The following is a 21,990-nucleotide window of genomic DNA, read 5'->3' as shown; positions in this document are numbered from 1 at the left end:
ATAACACGCAACTCAATATGCTATTTAACTTTTTTTTCATCATTTTAAATGTAAAAACAAAGATTTCAAACACATCTCTATAAAACATTTAGCAAAACTATTCATAACTAATATTATTATGCTGTAGTTTTAAAGTAAAGCACAAATCAACAGTTTGTTTTGGTTTCTTAATTATTTCCATAGCTTTGTGTTTTGAGCTATTTGTGCTTATCTCTGTAAAAGAGGCACATTTGTGTAGCGAATGTTTTGGTATGTCACATCTCATATGCATTAACTCAAAATTCTGTCATACTCAGTCACAAACCTGTTTGAGTTTCAAAGATTTTTTTAAAAAGTTGGAAATCGGTAACCTTTGAATTCTGTATTTGATTTTTCTACTATGGAAGTCATGCATCAACATTAACATTTTTCAAATTATCTTCTTTTGTGTTCAACAGAAAGAAATTCATAAAGGGTTGGAACCAGTTCAGAGTGAGTACTTTTATATCTTTAGGTAAACTATCCCTTTAAGCTCTAACTTATACCTCCAACTAGAAGCTTGGAGCCATTAGGAATGTCCTGGACGGTCTCCACAGGGTCTGAATAAAAACAGGCTCTCCATGACTGCGATGTTGAGAAATGGGCGCTGTTGGATTCCTGTAGAGTAAAGTGACAGTGAGAGCATGACATACTTATAGTAAAAAAGCATGTTGTTTTCTACTTTAACCGAAGTATCTTTATAAAATATAAACAGTGTGATGTCTTTTTGAACCTGTGTTGATGCTCACGCTGTACAGTATTGCTGTTTGCTTCCAGTAAACTTTAGTTCTTTGAAAGGAAGTTCAAAGAACACTTCAATGTCCATTTAAACATGTCAAATTTAAAAGTGAATTATATAATATTCCCCTTGTTCATTTTAAATTCTTTCATCATTCATTAATTTCACGTGCTATTCAATCTTTAAAGAGACACATAAATAAATGGTGAAAGGTTGAAAGACATTTTCATAATATCTAAAGAGTCTTAAATGAAAAAACATTATGTATAAAGTAAAATTTAGCTGGTCAGGTAATGCTTAAATAAAAGTAATTAAGTAAATAAAGTAGCTTTGTTCTCATATTACCAACAAAATGCATTAATCCTAATTCTACTGTCAAACATTATAGATTATAAATATCAGTTACACTCGATCTTAAAGTACCATGTTACTGACGGTTGTCATTGGTTATGCTTGCATTTCTTCCAATGCATTAAGGTGTTCTAATATCTTTCCCCATGTTTTATTAAATATTTTATTTGATTGTATTTTTTATTTAATGTTTCTCATTATTGATATAACTCAACCTCTCCAAAGCAATCATGTTTACGAGATCTCTTCCCCACGTACCAAATTTAGGTACAGATTCAGCTTTTCACATTCTCAAAATTCCCCTTTTGGCAGTAATACCATACCAAATAACATGGCTTGTCTTTCATGTTTATTGAACATCTCTAAGTTACTAAATATCCCAAGAACAGCTATAAGTGGACATGGATTTTTGGAGGGCTTTAGAAAAACATTCAAATATATTTTCCAAAAATTCTTAAATTAATTTTTAAATAAGATGCTTTTACTTACATCACTGGCAGAATATTTAGCTTGTTTTAAAATGGTGGTCCAGCTAGTTGTTTCAGTTTGAGCCTGAAAAGGACGCTGCTGAACCTCATGCTTGCCCTCTAAAATAAAATCTGACAAATGTCTTTCATACAGTTGAAGTCAAAATTATTAGCCCCCTTTGAAATGTTTTTTCTTATTTAAAGATTTCACAAATTATGTTTAACAGAGCAAGGACATTTTCATAGTATGTCTAATAATATTTTTTTCTTCTGGAGAAAGTCTTATTTTGGCTAGAACAAAAGCAGTTTTTAATTTTTGAAATATAATTTTAAGGTCAAAATTATTAGCCCCTTTAAGCTATATATTTTTTGGATTTTCTACAGAAAAACTATTATGTTTAGAAATGTGTTGGAAAAATCTCCTCTGCGTTAAACCGAAATTGGGGGAAAAAATAAATAAGGGGGCTAATAATTCCGACTTCAACTGTATATTCAGGTTATAATTATGTGTAAGCAATATGAAACGTTTGTTATTGGAAATGTAACACAAGTAAAGCGGCCGCAAAGAGAGACACTGCATAAATTGCATAAATTGTTAGCGGTGCCAAATAGCATTTCTTGTTGTTTACATCCTTGTTTAAGTCCTTGCTACAGCATATCATTTATGCTTGACTCTATGCATGTAATAGTTCAGTTTGAACAAATAAAACACTTTAGTTTCCCAGTGATGGGTTGCAGCTGGAAGGGCATCCGCTGTGTAAAACTTTTGCTGGATAAGTTGACAGTTCATTCCTCTGTGGCGACCCCAGTTTAATGAAGGGACTAAGCCAAAAAAGAAAATGAATGAATGAAAACACTTATAGGTTATGGCTTACAATCCACAGCTTTGTCTTATATGGTTGGAGCTGCTCCTTCTTTGAGGAGTTTTCAGTCGAATCCCACACTGAACTAAGAGAGGTTCTGGAAGCTATCTTTTGTCAAATGATAACTATATATATCTTTTTAATTCTCCGGAACATAATTAAAATGAAACTGTAAGCACTTCACTCTTTGTGTCGTGTCCTTTGGAAGCTTAAATACAGAAACAAAAGAAGCTCTGTGGAAATAGCAGCATTTGGACGGCATTTTAGCTTTTTCTGCTATAACATTATAGTGCCTCGGGCCACGCCCCTTCACTGTACAGGGCGTTTGTGATCTCACTAGCCCGGATGTATTTTTTGTAGTCACCAAACTTCATTCGCTGTAGGCTAACTTTGTAAAAACCAATGTCTCCCTTTGCATTAAACTTTGAGTGTATTATATTCAGAGATGTTGTTTATGTTCACACAGCTACATGACACATCACCTAAAGTTTAAAATGATATCGTTGTCGACCAACCCTTTAAGAAAAAAAAACTTAATTTTTACTTGTTATTTCTGAGAAAAAAAAGAAAAAAAAAAATATATATATATTTTTTTTTACTTGTCTAGAAAATACTCATTGCTTATTTGAAGATTAAAACAAGGTTATTTTACTTACCCCACTGGCAGATTATTTTGCTTATTTTAATGAAAACTCACTTAATTATGACTTATTATTTTTGAAAACAAGACGTATAGTTCAACATGCATATATGAAAACAATACTTCTAGATATGAGGTATCAACATATGGTTTTAGCCCCTTTTTGTCACTTTATAATTATGTTTTTAATGTAATTGTGTGTTTTATTGTAGCATACACATCCAAGCTAAGAACATCAGTTGATGCATTTTTGTTATTCTTCTTTGTTTATTTTTTATTTTGTTTATTAAAAAACTAAAAACTACAAATAATGAAAATAACATTTAATAAGAATAAAGCAAACCCTATTTTGGCATGTAGAAAGGCAATAAATTAGTCCTGTAATAACATGTTTTCCATGTACTCCCTGTTCACATTCCCATAGTCTAAACCCAAGCCAAATGGCAAAGTGAAGAGTTGCAGCTGTAGGGCTTTACTGGAAGTCATGGGGGATGGAGATATTTTGGACAGAGAGTCAAGAAGGCGTGCTGACAGACAATTCATAAGGGTCAAAATAAGCTCCAGAGCAACTGATTCTTGATCATTTTCATGTTTACTTTTATTGCGATTGGACACAAAAGCTATTCGTGAAAGTGCCACTTTTGGAGGAGTCTGTAATTCTGTGAGTATTCCTCAATCTCAGACACTATTAGCTTTCAGTAATTTGTCTCAAAAATCGTTCAGAGGATATGTGTTAACTTTATTGAATGCTTAATGTCCATATTTTATCACGTTTTCATTCCTTCTTAAGTAAAAGTTTGCTTCACAATATACTGTTTTACTATTTAAAAGCTGCTTCTGAGATCGAATTTCTCAACACAATCTCTGTTTTCAACCATAGTTTTGCAGTGTCTAAATGTTTAAAATTGTACAAGTTGTACAAATGTCAGCAGCTTAAGCAAGCAAATTGTTAATTGGCGTTGCTGATGTTTACAATGCTTACGATGCTAAAAGCATGCTAACGTATGCTAACAATGTGTTAACCATGTGCTACTTCAGACTATAATGATGCTAACCATGCTTTTTAAACACTTTTATTTACATTTTAAATATAGAAATTATAATATTCTCTTATACAATCGATTCTTCAATCCAGATATCTGCTGAAACTAAAGATAACAGTCTTGTACATTTGTAGTACTTTTTACTCTGTTTACGCAGGAAATGCAACATATTTATTTACTATTTAAAAGCTGCTTCTGAGATCAAATTTCTCAACACAATTTTTGTTTTTAACCATAGTTTTGCAGCCATAGCCATATCACCCTGCAGCCCAAGACCGGTTACTCACTGAAGCTAAGCAGGTCTTAGCCTGGTCAGTACCTGCATGCGAGACCACATGGGAAAACTAGGTTGCTGCTGGATGTGGTGTTAGTGGGGCCAGCAGGGGGCGTCCAACCTGTGGTCTGTTTGAGTCCTAATGGCCCAGTTAACTTGAAGGGGACACCATATTGTCAGTGGGCACTGTCTTTTGGATGGGACGTCAAGCCTGACTCTCTGTGGTCATTAAAAATCTCATGGCTCGTCTCGTAAAGAGTAGCGGTGTGACCCCAGTGTCCTGGCCAAGTTCCCTCCATCAGTCCTTAGATATCATGGCCTCCCAATCATCCCCGCCCACCAAATTGGCTCTATCACTGTTTCTCTGTTGCTGGTGTGTGGTGAGCGCACTGGTGCTGTTATCCTGTGGCTGCAGTCACATCATCAAAGTGGATGGTGCACACCTAGTGCTTTATGATTGTAAAGTGCTTTGGGTGCATGGCCACACACAATCCGCTTGTTAAAGGGCCATGAAACCCCCTCGTTTCAGCAGGGTGTTTTCACACCTCCACTTGGGAAAAAGTCAGAAAAGTGGGCGTGTCCAGCTCTGTTTAGGGGGGAGTGTCGGAGGAACTAAAGTAGGATGGTGTGGGAGTGTCTATTTGTGCACGCGCGAGTTTCAGAGTCAAAATACACACCCACAGCGGACAATGTGACTGTGTTTACATGGACATCTGTAGTCGAATTATTTGCCAAATTATTAAAAGTTGGACTTTAACTGCAGTTTGGCTCTTTCGTTCAGGGAATTCATTCATGCCTCTCGCGACAAACGAGATATTTGATTCGAGGAACTGCTGCAAGCGTGTGTTTTTCATGCAATGTTTGATACCGCATGGCGAATGAGAGAGAAAAAAATTCCGCGTTTCCCGGAAACTTAGATACACACGGCAGGTAGCATCAGAAAGCCGCGTGTGTTATTCCGGTCACAAAATGCGGTGCTTACATTTCTGCACTCAGTGCAATAGTAACTTAATTCGATACGAACAAACTGAATAAACAAAGAGCACTGGTCGCTCACTTACCAAATCTGTAGAGACAGGACAATCACCAGCAACTAGAGCCGCGTCTTTATGGAGAGAATACTACAAGCGAATTCAGATTTCAGCGTTTGCAGATGAGAACAGCTCTCAGGTAAACAATAATCCTCAGACACGTAAGTTATTGTTGTCGAGCGTCGCGTACACTGTTAATCCACACGTGAGACTGAGCTCTCACAGAGAGAAAATGAAAACGAAACTTAACGGCAGCAAACTATAAAAGCAACACTTCACGCTTGTTTTGCCAACACAACGTGGCGTCTTTGTGGCGTAAACACGGTGACACTAATGAATATTAATGAAGTTCCACAATAGAGCGCGCTGATTGGTTTGAACCAAGCCTTACTCATGCATTAATGTATCACACTGTAAGATGTAATAAGACACACTCTGGCACAGACACCCAGTCTGCACGCTGGAATACAACGCTATTATGTCATGACCGTGACGCAGCTTCAAAAATTCGTTTCAAACAGGAAGTAAAAATTTGCTTGAAATAACGCAAAAACAACCAATTTACACTTTTTAGTGAAATATAGGTGTCCTAATAGTGTTTTTGGCAGTGTGGGACACATATACGACTGTCAACAGCTCAAAAAATGTGTTTTGGTGTTTCGTGACCCTTTAAGTGTGACGTCACGCGAAGCGGCTTCTGGGTCCAAGTTTTCTATTCAACTGAATGGGGAGGCTCACGAAATGGTAATAATAAACGTTTACGAAGCGATTTAATACTTTCGAAAATAAAGATAGAAGTATATATGGTCATGCCTAATATCCGATGTCAGAAAATGATTCATTTTTTTTTAATTGTTAAATTTTTGGTATTTGTTATGCAGCAAGCCCAGAGAATGTTGTGTACACTATGATTTTATATAAAATTAACTTTAATGTGTGATAGGAATAAAACGTGATCATAAACGAATGATTTCTCCACTCAAATGAATGGCGGCTTGGACCCGGAAACAGTATTACATACGTCATCACTTAACAAGCGGATAAACACACTATATAAATACACATTACATTACATTAGTGTCTAAATATGGAAGCATGTTTACAATGCTAGAAGCATGCTAATTTATGCTAACAATGTATTAACCATGCAACAAACGTGCTAGCAACATGCTAAGACCAAATCCCAATTCTAGCCCCTAGCCCTTGTTCCAGTTCTCTTTAGCTTAAAGGTGTAGGGCTAAGGGGAAGGGCTAGATACCTCTTCAAACAGACATTTTTCAGGACCACTCTCGAAACCAAGGGTAAGAAAATTTCCCAGAATACACCAGCTATAATGGCAGCATGGCAGCATTCGGAAGTAAAGAGATCCACAAATTAGTATTTTTGGTCATTATTACAAATTTTAACAAAAAACAAGCTTGTTTAAATTCATTCATAATGGCGTTCGTGTTTTACCGTTATGCTTTAAAAAAATGCTAAAATATAAACTGCTACATTTTGCGATCTATTATTTATAATCATAACTCCTGTACAGTTGTCCCACAGCATTCAGACACTCGATGACACTGGAATACCCCATCAGAAAAGTCTAGTGACTGGAAATGACCTTTTCACAGTGTCTGCTGTAGTATAGCGCAGTAAAGTTACAATCTTATTGCCACATTAGATCATTATGCATAATATATGCCTTTAATGATTTCCTGAAGATAAATACCAAAAAATAAACCAACTGGAAAAACTACTTGGGAAAATACAACACACTGATTTACTATTTAAAAGTTGTTTCTGGGATCAAATTTCCCAGCACAATCTCTGTTTTAATGAATTAACTATTTGTTAGCAAACATCAGCAGCTTATGCTAACAAATAGTTAATTAAAGTTGGTAATGTTTACAATGCTAAAATTATCCTAACAATGTGTTAAACATGCAACAAACATGCTAGCAACATGCTATATCAAACCATGATGCTAACCATGCTTTTTAAACACTTATTAACGTTACATTTTAAATATAGAAATTTATTTTTACATTTTGCCATAATATTCTCTTATACAATCAATGCTTCAATCTAGATATCTGCTTAAACTTAAAATAACAACCTTGTACATTTGTAGTTCCCCTTCGGGTGGGGAACTCCAATGCTATTAGTGGATTTGATTTTAGAAAATCCACGTATGGGAGGATTCGGTTCAGAAGCCACTTGTCTGAAAGAGTATGGAACGGGCCAATGAATGCCGATGAATTGGCAGCGTAAGCTTGCGCATGTGTGCTTCATTGCCAATTAACTCCGCATATAAGCACAGGTGAATCAAGCATTCGCTATCCTTTTTGCTTCAGAGACTTTCTGATCAAGTCGATGAGGGTTCCTCCTGCTGTGATCCCGCGATTCCAGCGAACGAGAGCATTCTCCTGGTCCAGAGTGTGTACACGCAGCGGCAGACGGTTGAGCTGGGTTTTTCCCTTGCCTGGCGTTCTTTGGGTCAGGTCCTCCAGAGCGGTGCGTATAAAGTTGCAACTTCACAAAGAGAGCAACACAGTCGTGCAGCACGTCCTTTTCAGGATGGCGCTCCGACTGTGCGTTTCTGGATGCGGTGGTTTACTGTCCTCGGATGATGGGCACGGGCACTGCGTTGCATGCCTGGGGGGTCCAGCATATTAATGCGCTGCTCGCGGGCAGTTCATGTCGTCATTGCGATTCCATGACTGTTGTGCAGTAAAGATTGCGGCTAGCCTTTGCAAAAGGGCAAACCACCACAGTTGTCCCCTGCTCTGCAGCAGGCACACAGGCAGATCTGAGGGTTCAGCGAGAGATAATCCGTCGCCCACGGGCCCGTGGACCTCCAGCTCCTCCAATTGCTCCATCCAAGCTTTGGGCTGGGGAAGCGATCCGTCTAACAGATGGTAGCCCTTACGCTCAATGACACCGGAGACCAGACGTCCACCGCGGCATCGGAGGGTGGGCTTTCATTGTCCGATGATAATCCAAACCCACTCGCCCCCTCCGGGCAGGTGAGCGCTGTCAAAACGGATTCTGAAACGGACATGTTAGCCGTGTTTTCCCGGGCTGCTTCGGCCGTGGTTTGGAGATGGTTTATCTCCCAGCTCCGCTGGCCTGTTCGGCTTCACCGTCTGTGAATTCACCCAGGAATTCGAGGCAGTGAGAGAGCAGTTTGATGGGTGCTGTCTAATCGGCGAGTCCGTAAGCCCCCTCCGCCCACCGTACCATCCATATCTGCTCCTCGCCGAAGGCGCCCGCCTACAAGAGCTGCACCGCCCCCGCACAAGCCTCTGGAGAAGCGAGCGCGTCGAGCACCTCGGAAGCAGGCAACCCCCCTGCCCAGAATGATGCTAAGTCTGGCAACGGACCGCGAAGCGTCCCTGGGACAGGCCATTTGGAGAAGAGGAAACTTGCTCTTTCCATGCTGGAGGGCAGGGCCCCATTTCCAACGGCACTTTTTACTGCCATGCATTTTTCCACTTCCCTGGATGTGACAGCCCGAAATCTGCCAGTCTGGCACGCTATGCTTTCTAGCTTGCAGGCTCGGTGCGTTTCGCCAGTGGCTCACGAGCGCTGGGAGGACGGTCTCCTTTTTCCCACCCCTTGAGCCACCCGTCCGGAGCTCGGGTGCGGAGTGAGAGTAAATCTCTCACTTCCAGCTCTTCCGTGGGACCCGCGCGCTTCCCGGATCACCACATCCACTCCGCGCTGCCCCACTGCTGGTACGTCAGCGATTGTAGCGATGAGTCCATTAGCGAGAGCTCTGCCTGCCTGGTTAGCATAGGCCAGCCCTTCGTGGTGGCTCATACGCACAATCAGACTCGGCTATGCGATTCAGTTCGCGAAACGGCCTCCCAAGTTCACGGGTGTGTATTCACCAGGGTCAGCTCCCTGTCCACCCCTGTCTTGCGAGAAGAGATTGCTGTCCTCCTGGCGAAAGATGCAATCGAGCCGCTCCCTCCAGCCGAGATGGAGAGCCGGTTTTACAGCCCACACTTCATCGTGCCCAAAAGAGCGGTGGGTCACGGCCAATCCTTGATCTGTGCATTTTGAACCGCTGTCTGCACAAGCTGCCGTTCAGAATGCTCACGCAGAAGCGCATCCTCCGGTGCGTTCATCCTCTGGGTTGGTCTGCAGCATTAGACCTGAAGGACGCGTATTTCCATGTCCCCACTCTTCCACTCGGCTCGCAGGCATCCGCATACTCCATTATCTCAATGACTGGCTGATTTTTGCCCACTCTCGGAGCAATTGATTATGCACAGAGACAAAGTGCTCTGGCACTTCCACTTGTTGGGGTTTCAGGTCAACCGAGAAAAGAGCAAACTCGCCCCCGTGCAGAGGATCTTTTCTCTCGGGCTGGAGCTGGACTCGGTCACCATGGCAGCGCGCCTCTCCGGAGAGCGCGCTCAGCTGATGCTGTACTGTCTGAGAGAGTTCGACAGTAAAATAGTGGTCCCACTGAAACTATTTCAGAGGCTCCTGGGGCATATGGTATCCGCAGCCGCTTCACGCCGCTTGGATTAATCTATATGAGACCACTTCAGCACTGGCTTCCTACATTCCTACAGGCCTGAGTGCCTCTAGGACAGGCGTCCAGTCTTCTTGTTGTTTCAACAGACGCTTCCAACACGGGCTGGGGGGCTGTGCGTTGCGGGTATGCGGCTGCGGACCTCTGGAAATGAACCCAGTTGCATTGGCATATCGCCTGGAGCTGTTGGCAGTGTTCCTCGCTCTCCACCATTTTTTTTCCGGTGCTGGAGCAGCAACATGTGCTGGTCAGGACGGACAGCACGGCGGCGGTGGCGTATATCAACCGCTTGGGGGGTATTCGCTCTCGCTGCATGTCTCAGCTCGCCCGCCGTCTGCTCCTCTGGAGTCATCCACGGCTGAAATCGCTGCACGCCATTCACATTCGGGCAAGCTCAACCGTGCAGCTGATGCGCTCTCACAGCAGCCTTACGTCCTAGAGAATGGAGACTCCACCTCGAGTCTGTTCAGCTGATATGAGAGCGATTCGGGGAAGCCCAGATCGATTTGTTGCTTCCCCCGAGATCGCTCATTGCCAGTTGTTCTTTTCCCTGACCGAGGGCACTCGGCACGGATGCACTGGCTCACAGCTGGCCTCGGGGCATGCGCAAATACTCATTTCCACCAGTGAGCCTGCTCTCGCAGTTACTGTGCAAGGTCAGGGAGGACGAGGAACAGGTTGCTGGTTGCACCCCTCTGGCCCAACCGGACCTGGATGTCAGAGCTCTCCCTCCTCGCGATAGCCCTCCCCTGGCAGTTCCCTTTGAGAGAGCACCTACTCTCTCAGGGACAGGGCACCATCTGGCACCCTCGCCGATCTTTGGAACCTCCGGGTGGTCCTTAGACGCGAGGAAGACTTAGGTAACCTCCGATTGCGGTGGCTAATACCTTCACTCGGGCTAGAGCCCCCTCCCCGAGCGCGCCTATGCCCTGAAGTGGAGTCTATTCACTGAATGGTGCGTCTCTCGCAGAGAAGACCCCCGTAATTTGCCAGATTAGCATTGTGCTTTCTTTATGGCAAGAGAAGCTGGAGAGCAGGATGTCGCCCTCCACACTCAAGGTTACGTGGCTGCCATCTCCGCTCTCATGACGCGGTGGCTGGCAGCACCGTGGGAACGCATAACCTCATCATCCAGTTCCTCAGGGATGCTAGGCGAATTAATCCACCCCGCCCCCCTCTCATGCCCTCTTAGGATCTCGCCCTCGTTACACGAGCTGCGTCAGATCCCTTCGATCCTCGACTCAGTATCTTTTCTGTCCCAGAAGACAGCTCTGCTGGTCGCGTTGATATCGATTAGAGGGTCGGGGACCTGGAGGCATTTTTCGGTCAGTGACTGGTGCCTGTAATTGGGCTGGCTTTCTCTCACGTCCTGAGACCCCGCCCGCGATATGTGCCCAAGGTTCCTACCACTCCGTTTAAATACCAGGTAGTGAGCCTGCAAGCTCTGCCCCCGGAGGAGGTAGAAATTAAGATTAATTAAAGATTTTAATTAAATTAAAGATTAAGATTAAATTAAGAAATTAAAATGCCGTATCGAAATTAAGATTATCCCACTGGATTGTGGATGCCATTCTCTCGTTTATCAGAGCCGAGGTGAGCCGTGTTCCCCGAGAGTGCGTGCGCACTCCACTCGGAGCATTGCATCCTCTTGGGTGCGTGTATGCGGCACCTTTCTAACAGACAACTGTAGAGCTGCGGGCTAGGCGACACCCAACACATTTACAAGGTTTTACAATCTGCGAGTGGAGCCGGTTTCCTCAAGGGTATTAGGTAACACTTTGGTGATTGAGGAAACAATTCGGTAGGGTGTTGAAACACACTTGCTGCGCCATTCTCCCTAACACGGAGATACGTCCGCCTTTTTATTTGTCAGTAAGTTCCTCGTCAGGTAAGCCCCACAGATTCCTCCATGGCCCCCAGCACTGACTTAGCGGAGGAGTCACTTGCTGGCCCACTACGTTGTAGGTTTGCCCGCTGGTCTACCTGCGTTTTGGGTATAGGTGGCTGCTATGTTGGAGGACCGCGCCTCCCATGATGTGGGTGCGTCATGCTTGCTTGACTATCCTCTCATCGAAGGTGTTGGTAAGGTACAGTCATTATGGCGTTTTCCATAGTTCTCCCCTACGTGGATTTTCTAAAATCAAATCCACTAATAGCATTGGAGTTCCCCACCCGAAGGGGAACACTCTGGTTACTAAAGTAACCCTCGTTCTCGAGGAGGGGAACGGAAATGCTATTTACCATCGCCATAATGACTGTCCCTTAGCTGTTAGTAAGTCTCTTCAGCTTAAAAGGATAGCAAATGCTTGCTCCACCTGTGCTTATATGCGGAGTTAATTGGCAATGAAGCACACGTGCGCAAGCTTATGCTGTCAATTCATTGGCATTTATTGGCCAGTTCCATAGTCTTTCAGACAAGGGGCTTCTGAACCAAATCCTACCATACGTGGATTTTCTAAAATCTTATCCACTAATGGCATTTCCGTTCCCCGAGGAGGGGAACGAGGGTTACTTTAGTAACCAGAGCGTTCTATTTTACTCTGTGTTTACTCAGGAAATCCAACTTAGGATTTTACTATTTAAAAGCTGCTTCTGAGACCAAATTTCTCAACACAATTCCTGTTTTCATCAATAGTTTGCAGTGTCTAAATGTGTAAACATTTTAAAACAAGTTAGCTAATGTCAGCAGCTAATGCTAGCAATTTGTAATTAGTGTTGGAAATGTTTACAGTGCTAAAAGCATGCTAATCATGCTAACAATCTGTAAAACATGCTACATAAGCATGCTAGTAACATGCTAAATCAGATCTACTTTTTTTTTTACATTTTATATATACTTAAACATCCCATTCCTCAACCCTGATATCTGCTGACTTAAAGATGACAATATATTTTTATTTTTTTATTATAAATTATATATATATATATATATATATATATATATATATATATATATATATATATATATATATATATACATAAACAATTTGCTTTCGTTAGCTAAAAGATTCATTCTAATGATTTGTGTTTGACTACAGATGCCAGTTGTTTATGTATGTCATTGGAAGTTTAACAAACTCTGTGTTCCCCTATAAGCTATCAATTTCCAACAGGCCGTCTTCTCTATGGATTGTACTTGCATTCTCCTTGCCCTACTCTCCACCCTGGCTTCTTTAAGTCCCACTATGGGGTGTTTCTGTGATCATTACCCATGGAGTACCTGGTCCCAATGCACTAAAACCTGTGATTCTGGTACTCAATCACGTTTAAGGTAACAATTATTGAGCATTTATCTGATGTGTAAAGCTTAATGTTGTGATGTAAGTACATGTATTGTTGCAGGGCTGTCCAGTATGATGATCACTGGTTAAAAAACAGCTGTTCCCAGCTGTGTCAGATACATGATAATAGAGTGTGTAATGTTGAGGCCTGCCCTATAAACTGCCAGCTGACTGAGTTTGGACCCTGGTCTGAGTGTTCATCTTGTGCCAAAAAGTCAGTGAGTAAAACACACACACAGTTTAAAATGAGTTGCTCTGGGTGCTCACATAGTTTTCAGTGTTTGAGTTTTTGCATTCTATTGACCTTTTTCTTTCACATTCAAGAGGGTGCAGTCAATGGAACCTTACTGGCTCAAGACTCACATTGCAGATCTCATTCACATTCATTGATTTTTAGCTGTAAAAAAACAGCACAAAATTCAGCTTGATATTACAAACTTGTGTGTTGTTACTATGTGTAGTCATAAAATATGGTCATTTCTGCTATAGGCTAAATGAATCAAAAATCAAAAACAAAACATTTGCAGAATAAGAGCGCAGAAGCAGAATGAGGTCAGTACAGATAATTAGCATAATGCAAACTGCTGTACATATCCTATACATTCTTAAATTGCTAATTATTTTGATTTATCTAATTTGTGCACTTTCTGCAATATAAATGAAGAGACTTTATTTAACTTATTCTATAAATAAACTTATAATAATGATAAACGATGAACTTCTTTGGAACAACATTATTCTTTATTTATCATCCTTATTTAAATATGATTTATTTATGAATGATGATCGGCTTTACTGCTTTGACTAGAATAATGACTTTTGTGCAACTGCAGCAGTTCAGGGCACATAATATTAGGTCAAACCTAGTTTAATGGCCCATTTCAATGCAAAAACTTACTTTGGCTTGATTTTAAAGGACACCTATTATGAAAATCTTGTTTATTGTGTCCTGATCCAAATCCTATCCCATTTTGAGGCCCACCGCAACATGACATAGGACTGTGGTTTCCCTGCCCACCAAAATTGATTGACAGCCGTGCATTAACATGTATTCGAAGTAATGTGAAAATTTATATCAATAAGACAGGACATGCACAAAGCAACTGGAATTAAAGGTTCAGCACCCTGTGATCATCAATCATAATCAAATGTGATCAAGATTGAGTTTTACAAGTTTAAAAGGTTTTTAAAACAGTGCATTTTTGTAATGAATTTACCATCTTTGCTTCATCACCACAGCCGCATGTCAGTACAATTATAAAAGAAGACCCTTCTATCCTGGTTTGTGAACGTTAAATCAGGTTGATTTTCTACATAAACATAAAAGATATCCATACAGCAGTGTGTATTAATGTCTATCCTGTCACATTTTCATGCAAAGTTAAATGTTAAACCTTCAGGAACTGAGTTTGCCACCACTGCTCTAAACCATGTTGTTTTTCAGAATATTGTGCTGTTTGTGATTTAGTTCAAAATCAGGTCTGTGTTGAGGCCATCTCAGTTCGAAGGAGCCAACTGCAGTCAATCTCTTATGGAGGAAAGAGCCTGTCATCCTTTCAAGGAATGCAGGATTGAGCCTTTGGACTGTAAAGACAAGTTCACCTGTGACACTGGTACTTCAGCAACTTCTGCTACATAATCTGCTGATCTAGCAAGTTTGTACAGTCCTTCAATGCAGTGTTCTAGAAAACTTGGGACAACCAACTTGTTTTTTTTTGCCACCAAAGGAAGATGTATACATGCTGATCTGCAATGCAACGATCAGAACGACTGTGGTGACAACTCTGATGAGAGAGACTGTGGGCGCATTAAAAGTGTGTGTTCAAATCAGCGGATGTATGCTTTCGTCCCTGGAGCAGACCAGATTGGTTTTGGGTGAGTTACAGATTGAGATCATTTACTTTCTGAGACCGCAAAACAGCTAAATGGAAAACATTTAGGGTGTTGTCAGCAAAGCATCTCTGGATATCAGAGAATGTGCTTGATTTAAAACTGATAATGATTTAAAATTTAATGATTAAATCAGATATGATGCTGCAGTGGAGCAGATGAGAGGTGCTGTTCTGGACAACTCGTTCATGGGAAGTAATTGTACTGTAGAAAAACTAAAGAGGAACTGCTACAGAATCTCAGCCAACATTGAAAGATATGAACTCAAGGTCAGAAAGAAATCATTTTATGCAAGTATTTGAGTTGTCTTTTATAATTTATTATTATAAAATTATAATTATAATTTTTGCTCTATTTAAACACATATTAACTAATATGGGTTATTTAATAAGAATTGCAAAAAATCTTTATTAATAGTTCTTATAAAGAATTTTAAAAGGAATAATTCATAGTGTTTTGGACAGTACATTCATCATCTTGCAGTGCCAAATTTGTGTAGGGGGAGCTATTTATTTAGCTTTTCACAGCAAAATAGCATAGATAAAAATTCATTTAATGCATTTATGTGAGCAATATCACATGAGTAGCAGTGTGATATGGTTACATATTGACACTGGTGGGAGGTGTGCGTTTATACAAAAATTTGACAGCGTAATCGTGTGTATAAAAAAGAAAATCAAACACGGGACAGTCTCAAAAACGCCTTTGTATGAGGAACTACTTTCTTACTTCACTCATTCAAATCTGCAGCTGACGTCAGAACGGCAGAAACCGTTGCCTGTTCACAAACGTCACTGTAAAGCTAGTATTTAAATGATTGTCTAGCATAATATCTAAAGTGATGACAAAACAGGTGATTTTTACTCTCAGTTTCAGATTGTAAGGATGAACGGCATGAAGTGTCATCAGTCTACAGAAATTTCCCAGTATTTCTCTGTTGCAATCGGGATTTCACAATAATCAACCCCGAAAAAGCCAGAGCAAAGCAAACACGACCAGTTTCTGTGGTATAAATACAACAATACAAAATACAAAAAATACAACTTTGAAACCTGATTTATAATGATTTGTTCAGCTGCAGTTTGAAACTTATGCTGAGAAAATGCTGTTTTTCTCCCTAAGGACTTATTATGTGGACTCTGTTGCCATCTTGTGGCGTAACATCAACCGTCACTTTCTTTGGTCTGCTCAGACAGGCTGATGGCAGCCGACATACTAAATCTAATGCTCTAAAATGATAAATATTTTAAAATCTGTGCTATCATTTTAAATTGCAATCTAAACAACTACATTCTCAACTAAAACAGCATCAAAAGTACATTATGTTGTCCAACAGCAGCAATATTTTTTCAAACTGTAGAGTGTGCTCGGCTTGTCGCTGTACAAAGATAAATACACTAGATATAGCATACTGACCCTGAGCATGTGTCAATAGCGTCGCCACATTTGTACGGTGCTCCCAGCACAAATGTCATTCAGCCGCACTAGTCAAGATTAAAGCCAATGTGAAGATGCTGGACTTGCACTGTGTACGTGTGTAGTAACGAGCAAACAAACCATAAAGGCAGAACATTTCAGAGGTAAGATTTTGTTTTTTCACGTTTTTGTATGTTACAAACTTTAGTGCTCAAAAAATAACGTTATTGATGATAATACAGTCTCTTACTGCACTGACCATAAGGCAAAGTAGCACCAACTCACACTAAATACTAGACTTATGCTAGTTTTGTTGAATAAAATAAGCAAACAATGTAAATGAAATATGACAACAAGATGCTGAGGTGCTGGAAACTTGTCTTATTGTTGGCTAAGTGAATAGGAGTCATTCACAAATGAATCGCTTCGTTAGAATGAGAAGTGAAGGCAGACATGGATTAGATCAAATTTAGAGGATAATATATTTCCATGCACACAAACACACACTCTTTGTCGGCAATGCCCATGTGATCACTTATGCATCAAAGTAGAAAAGTGATATAAACTTATAATTTTCGTAATTTAAAAAAATATTTGCATTCGGACCACCGGGAAAACTCCCGATCATAGATATATGTATGTATGTGTATATATCTTGTGCTCTGGATGGCAGTCCTCCGCTGCACCTTGGCCCCACATTCATTTCCTTGAGCGCTACCTTGTAGTAAAAAGGCGGTTATATTGACACATTGCTTCCATTGGACAACAATAGCATAGGCGACATCTAATGTAAATATCTATGGTCTTTGTATGTGGGCGGAGTAATACACAAGGGTGAAGAGTGCTGTTATTTCCAGAAAATCGCACAGCCATCAACCAATTAGATTCAAGAACCAGACCAAACTGTTGTAGTAATATATTTAAATATTGGTCAAAACAATCATCATCTGCTTATAAGTAGTGGCCAGAATTTTTATATTGGTGCTGTATTGTTTTGTCACAAAATTATTACCACTAATCAAAACTCAGTCGTATTTTATTTGCAAACCCATAACAGTTCTGTTTATCTTTGGATGTCAAATAAAAGATTTTTAACCTAAGAGATTTCTGTCCTTTTATTAATGTCTATTCATTCCCAACTCTTCAGAGTGTTTTAATTAATGTCTTCTGAAAACACATGCTTTATAGCAAAAACAGATTAAAATTCAGTCATGTATAGACACTTTTCCCATTTCCGTGTTTCTCAGCAGCGGCAGTCGTCATAGTTGGTTAAATTATGATATAAACAGTGAATGGTAGAGTACAACAAATATATATATATATATATATATATATATTCTATTTGCTAAAATAATAAAAGAAAAACTCCAGGATGGTGTTACCAAGACTTTATAAAAGGAAAAAAAGTGTGAGACTGATAACGACAGCCAGAGGAGTGAACAACGTCAAATTTACTCTCAGCCCTATAGACGTTGCTTTAAAAACAACTCAACTAAGCGGTAATTCGTTTTTTTGTCATTTGACACAGAGATGATATAATACATACATATATGCATATAAATGTTCACGTATTTCATACGTCTTGTGAAAGAGATACATTATTGGTCACTGAAGCTCTAGCATGCTTGCTTGATTCGTAAGGATTCGCACAGCACATTTGAGCTTCAACAAGAACCAATGAAGTCTGTTCACATGTCAAGCAGAATTAGTCAAACATCCTTTTACGTTCACTTGTCAGTGTTTAAAGCAATGGTCTCAAACTCAATTCCTGGAGGGCCACAGCTTTACAAATATTAGTTCCAACTAACCTCCAACTCACACCTGCTTAATAGTCTCTAGTATTCTTGAACACCCTGATTAGTTGGATCAGCTGTGTTTGAGTTGTGTTGAAGCAAAACTGTGCAGAGCTGCGGCCCTCCAGGTATCAAGTTTGAGACCTATGGTTTAAAGACTAAAGATAAAACCTACTTGATGCATATATTAATGTATTTTTTATCTCAGCAGATGGACAGGAATCTCTCAGATTTGATTAAATGTCTTTTATTTTCAGAACAAAAAACATTTAGTTTTGGAATGACTCGAGTTAGATTAAATTAGGACAGCATTTTAATTTCAAATGAACCCTTTTATGACTGGCTTTTTTATTTGATGGGATTTCCAGATCGAAACCTTTGAGGATTTTCAACAAAAAGAAACCAAATCCCAAAAAATCGATCTGGCCAAAGAACCCCTTTACAGGGAAGCAGTGAAAGCATCTCAACAAAAGGTGAAGGTTCTTAAACAATGATGCTTTTATGCCCTATTAATATGTTCACATCTAAAGCAAAGATCTTCTCTCTTTTTTTCAGGACTCTGTGTTTTACCGCGTGGATCAAGTTATCGTAACAGCAACATTCAAAGTAAAATCCTCTGACCTCTATTTATCAGATCAGTTCCTTCAGTTTCTAAGCAGCCTACCCTTGGAATACAACTACGCCCTTTACAGGCATATATTCCAGCTGTTTGGAACACATTATTTCAGCTCTGGGACATTAGGAGGGAAGTATGAGCTACTTTTCCAATTCGATCGAGAAGAACTGAAAACCTTTGGTAAGTAGATATTATTATTATCGGATAGGAAGCGGTTGTGGCACATCATTAGTGTTCACTTGACTTTATTGTTTCCCTCTCATTTCTTGCTATTAAAATCAGCCAAACATCTTTACACTTTTTAGGGCTTAAAGAAAGCGACTCAGAGTACTGCTTGTCTCATGATGACACACTCGTCACATTTTTTTATAATAGACATTCACAAAAAAACACTTGTGGGAATATTTCTATGAAAACCAAATATGAAGGTAACAGACATACAAATGTACTATTTACGCAAACAAGGCTTATGTTTTTAGTTATATAAATGTGTGTCCACTCCAGGGTCAATGGTAAAAGCATCAAAGATCTGTATCACATCTGTACAAGGAGGAGATCCATATTTTGCAGCAGCACTGGCCTGGGAGAAGAACTGCGTTTCACCAGCGAGCCCTTTAATCACAGACTGGATCAAGTCTACTATAAAAAATCCAGTGGTTATTCATTTTGAGGTTAGAAAGAGCAACAAACCTTAATGCCCTTTCTGTAAAAACAAAACAAAAGAGGCCATCATGGAATCTGTGATATTTTAATGGTTATAATAGAAATAATACTGGCTTTAATGGAAACTATTTGGCCTTCTATTGGTGCTGTGTTCAAATCAATACATCCTAATGTAATGTGTCCCACAACACACTTAAAATCATCAACATGTGCTACTTTTAATGGCTAAAATCTTTTTTACTACTTACTACTAATTTTAGTAGTGGGAGTCTTCTTCTGTGATGGTTTCTGTTGTTTGAAAATGGCTGTGGATTAACCTGCTAATCATACTGGCAGCCTTTTATCTAAAAAGAGAGAAAAGAAGAGCAAATCACCATCAATAAATGGCTCTCAGATTTTAATATGTTTGTGTCTTATCCAGCTTTTGCCTTTAGTGAATTTGGTGCGGGGCATCTCTTGTGCTGTGACAAAAAGACGCCACTTTCAGCGGGCACTGGAGGAGTACCAGACCGAATTTGACTCCTGCAAATGTGCCCCCTGTCCGAACAATGCTTGGCCGGCTCTTTCAGGAACCGAGTGCCTTTGTATATGCCAGACTGGAACATATGGATCAAACTGCGAGAAACGAGCACCGGACTACACCTCAGGTTTACGTGCATGCTTTTAAATATTCAAATGTGGTATTGACGTAAAATATAAATACCCTTTGTAGGCAAGGCAGGTTTATTTATATAGCACATTTCATAAACTATGGTAATTCAAAGTGCTTTACATAAAAAAGACAGAAACGTAAAATAAACAACAATAAGAAATAAAAACAAATAATAAAAATGATTAAAATCCAATACAAATAGATTAAAATGTGTTAAACGACATGTTAAAAAGACTTAATAGTACGATCTGTCGGACGTAGGACAGTGGACATTCAGTAAAGGCACAGCTAAACAGATGTGTTTCACTCTTAATTTGAATGTACCTTATGTTGGAGCACATCTGATCACTTCTGGAAGCTGATTCCATCAACGGGGGATGCAGTAGCTGAAGGCCGATTCACCCTGCTTTGACTGAACTCAATTTGAGACTGAATTTCCAATTTACTTAACCCTAATGGTCTGAGTGATCTGTTTATTATATATAAAACATTGTTAACTCACCCTCATGAGGACTTTTGTTCATGTTCAGAACAAAACGTTCGAGGTTACAGAAGTAACCCTTCGTTCCCCGAGGAGGGGAACGGAAGTGCCATGAATGGGAGGATTCGGATCAGAAGCCGCTTATCTGGAGAGTATTGAACGGGCCAATGAATGAAATTAATTGGCAGCGTAAGCTTGCGCAGGTGTGCGACATCTGCAATTATCTCAGCATATAAGCACACCTGAAGCCAGCAGACGCCATCCTTTTAAGCTGAAGAGACTTTCAAACAGCTAAGGGACAGTCATTATGGCGACGGAATATGGCACTTCCGTTCCCCTCCTCGGGGAACGAAGGGTTACTTCTGTAACCTCGAACGTTCCCCTTCGGTTGGGGAACTTCAGTGCCATGAATGGGAGAATATGGAAAGCGCCACAATGACTGCACCTTACCAACACCCCCGATGAGGAGATAGTCAAGCAAGCGTGACGCACCCACATCATGGGGGGCGCGGTCCTCCAACGTGTCCCTGGCCCTAATTTATCCTACTTCAACAGAAGTTTTACGGATTTAGATATATTTTTTGGGAAGTCGTGAGCATCTAGATAATTCTAGGAAATACGACAGTACGTTGGGAAGCGTGCAATCCCGATAGGGAGGACGCTGCGGAGGCCATCCGTTACCCAAGGGGGGGATAGATGGCAGAATTTACCTATGGACTAGCCCTAAAAAGGGGGAGTACGCATAGCAAAAGAGTGGTTAGCGGAGAGGGAAGACACGGGTCCGCCCAGGGGGGGGACTTAACCGTGGCGGAATAAGCATATGGGATCGCCTAGTGGGGATCACGCATAGCAGGCACCTATACCCAAAACGCGGGCTGACCAGCGGGCAAACCTACAACGTAGTGGGCCAGCAAGTGACTCCTCCGCTGAGTCAGTGCTGGGGGCCACGGAGGAATCTGTAGGGCTCACCTGACGGGGAACTTTACTGACAGATAAAAAAGGCGCACGTACCTCCGTGTTAGGGAGAAGGGCGCCGCAAGCGTGTTTCAACACCCTACCGAGTTGTCTCCTCAATCACCAAAGGGTTACCTAATACCCTTGAGGAAACCGGCTCCACTCGCAGATTGTAAAACCTTGCAAATGTGTTGGGTGTCGCCCAGCCCGCAGCTCTACAGATGTCTGTTAGAGAGGCGCCGCGTGCACGCGCCCAAGAGGATGCAACGCTCCGAGTGGAGTGTGCA

At 40.7% G+C, this 21,990-nt stretch overlaps 1 protein-coding gene and 1 long non-coding RNA gene across 12 annotated transcripts in view; one reads left to right on the top strand and one right to left on the bottom strand.

Moving 5' to 3' along the window:
• The window catches only part of c6.1 (complement component 6, duplicate 1), a 47,720-nt gene that overhangs the window by 5,004 nt on the left and 20,726 nt on the right, over positions 1-21,990 (top strand). For 3 of the 11 annotated variants that reach the window (XR_015520286.1, XR_015520285.1, XM_087301198.1), the window contains exons 1-12: positions 3,620-3,739; positions 7,766-7,925; positions 13,071-13,228; positions 13,300-13,456; positions 14,707-14,851; positions 14,966-15,113; positions 15,265-15,397; positions 18,706-18,810; positions 18,893-19,133; positions 19,259-19,381; positions 19,458-19,624; positions 20,038-20,263. Coding sequence is in view for 7 of the 11 variants with exons in the window: in XM_087301198.1 (XP_087157324.1) it covers positions 7,785-7,925; positions 13,071-13,228; positions 13,300-13,456; positions 14,707-14,851; positions 14,966-15,113; positions 15,265-15,397; positions 18,706-18,810; positions 18,893-19,133; positions 19,259-19,381; positions 19,458-19,624; positions 20,038-20,263 (1,744 nt within the window). In the remaining 4 variants the exon portion in view is untranslated. Of the gene's footprint in view, positions 1-437; positions 472-3,502; positions 3,740-7,765; positions 7,926-13,053; positions 13,229-13,299; positions 13,457-14,706; positions 14,852-14,965; positions 15,114-15,264; positions 15,398-18,705; positions 18,811-18,892; positions 19,134-19,258; positions 19,382-19,457; positions 19,625-20,037; positions 20,264-21,990 lie in introns of those variants that run through there. The other 8 variants (XR_015520288.1, XR_015520287.1, XM_087301200.1 and 5 more) reach the window with 6 other exon arrangements.
• LOC141379857 (uncharacterized) lies at positions 1,005-2,996 on the bottom strand. The gene is made up of 3 exons (XR_015520333.1): positions 2,656-2,996; positions 2,458-2,607; positions 1,005-2,369 (listed from the first exon to the last, which is right to left on the bottom strand). It is a non-coding gene; the product is annotated as an uncharacterized LOC141379857 (long non-coding RNA).

This window comes from Danio rerio, chromosome 21 (assembly GCF_052040795.2).
Source record: "Danio rerio strain M-AB ecotype USA chromosome 21, GRCz13ab, whole genome shotgun sequence".
NCBI classification, from domain to species: Eukaryota; Metazoa; Chordata; class Actinopteri; order Cypriniformes; family Danionidae; genus Danio; species Danio rerio.
This window is presented reverse-complemented; position numbering and strand designations above follow the sequence as displayed.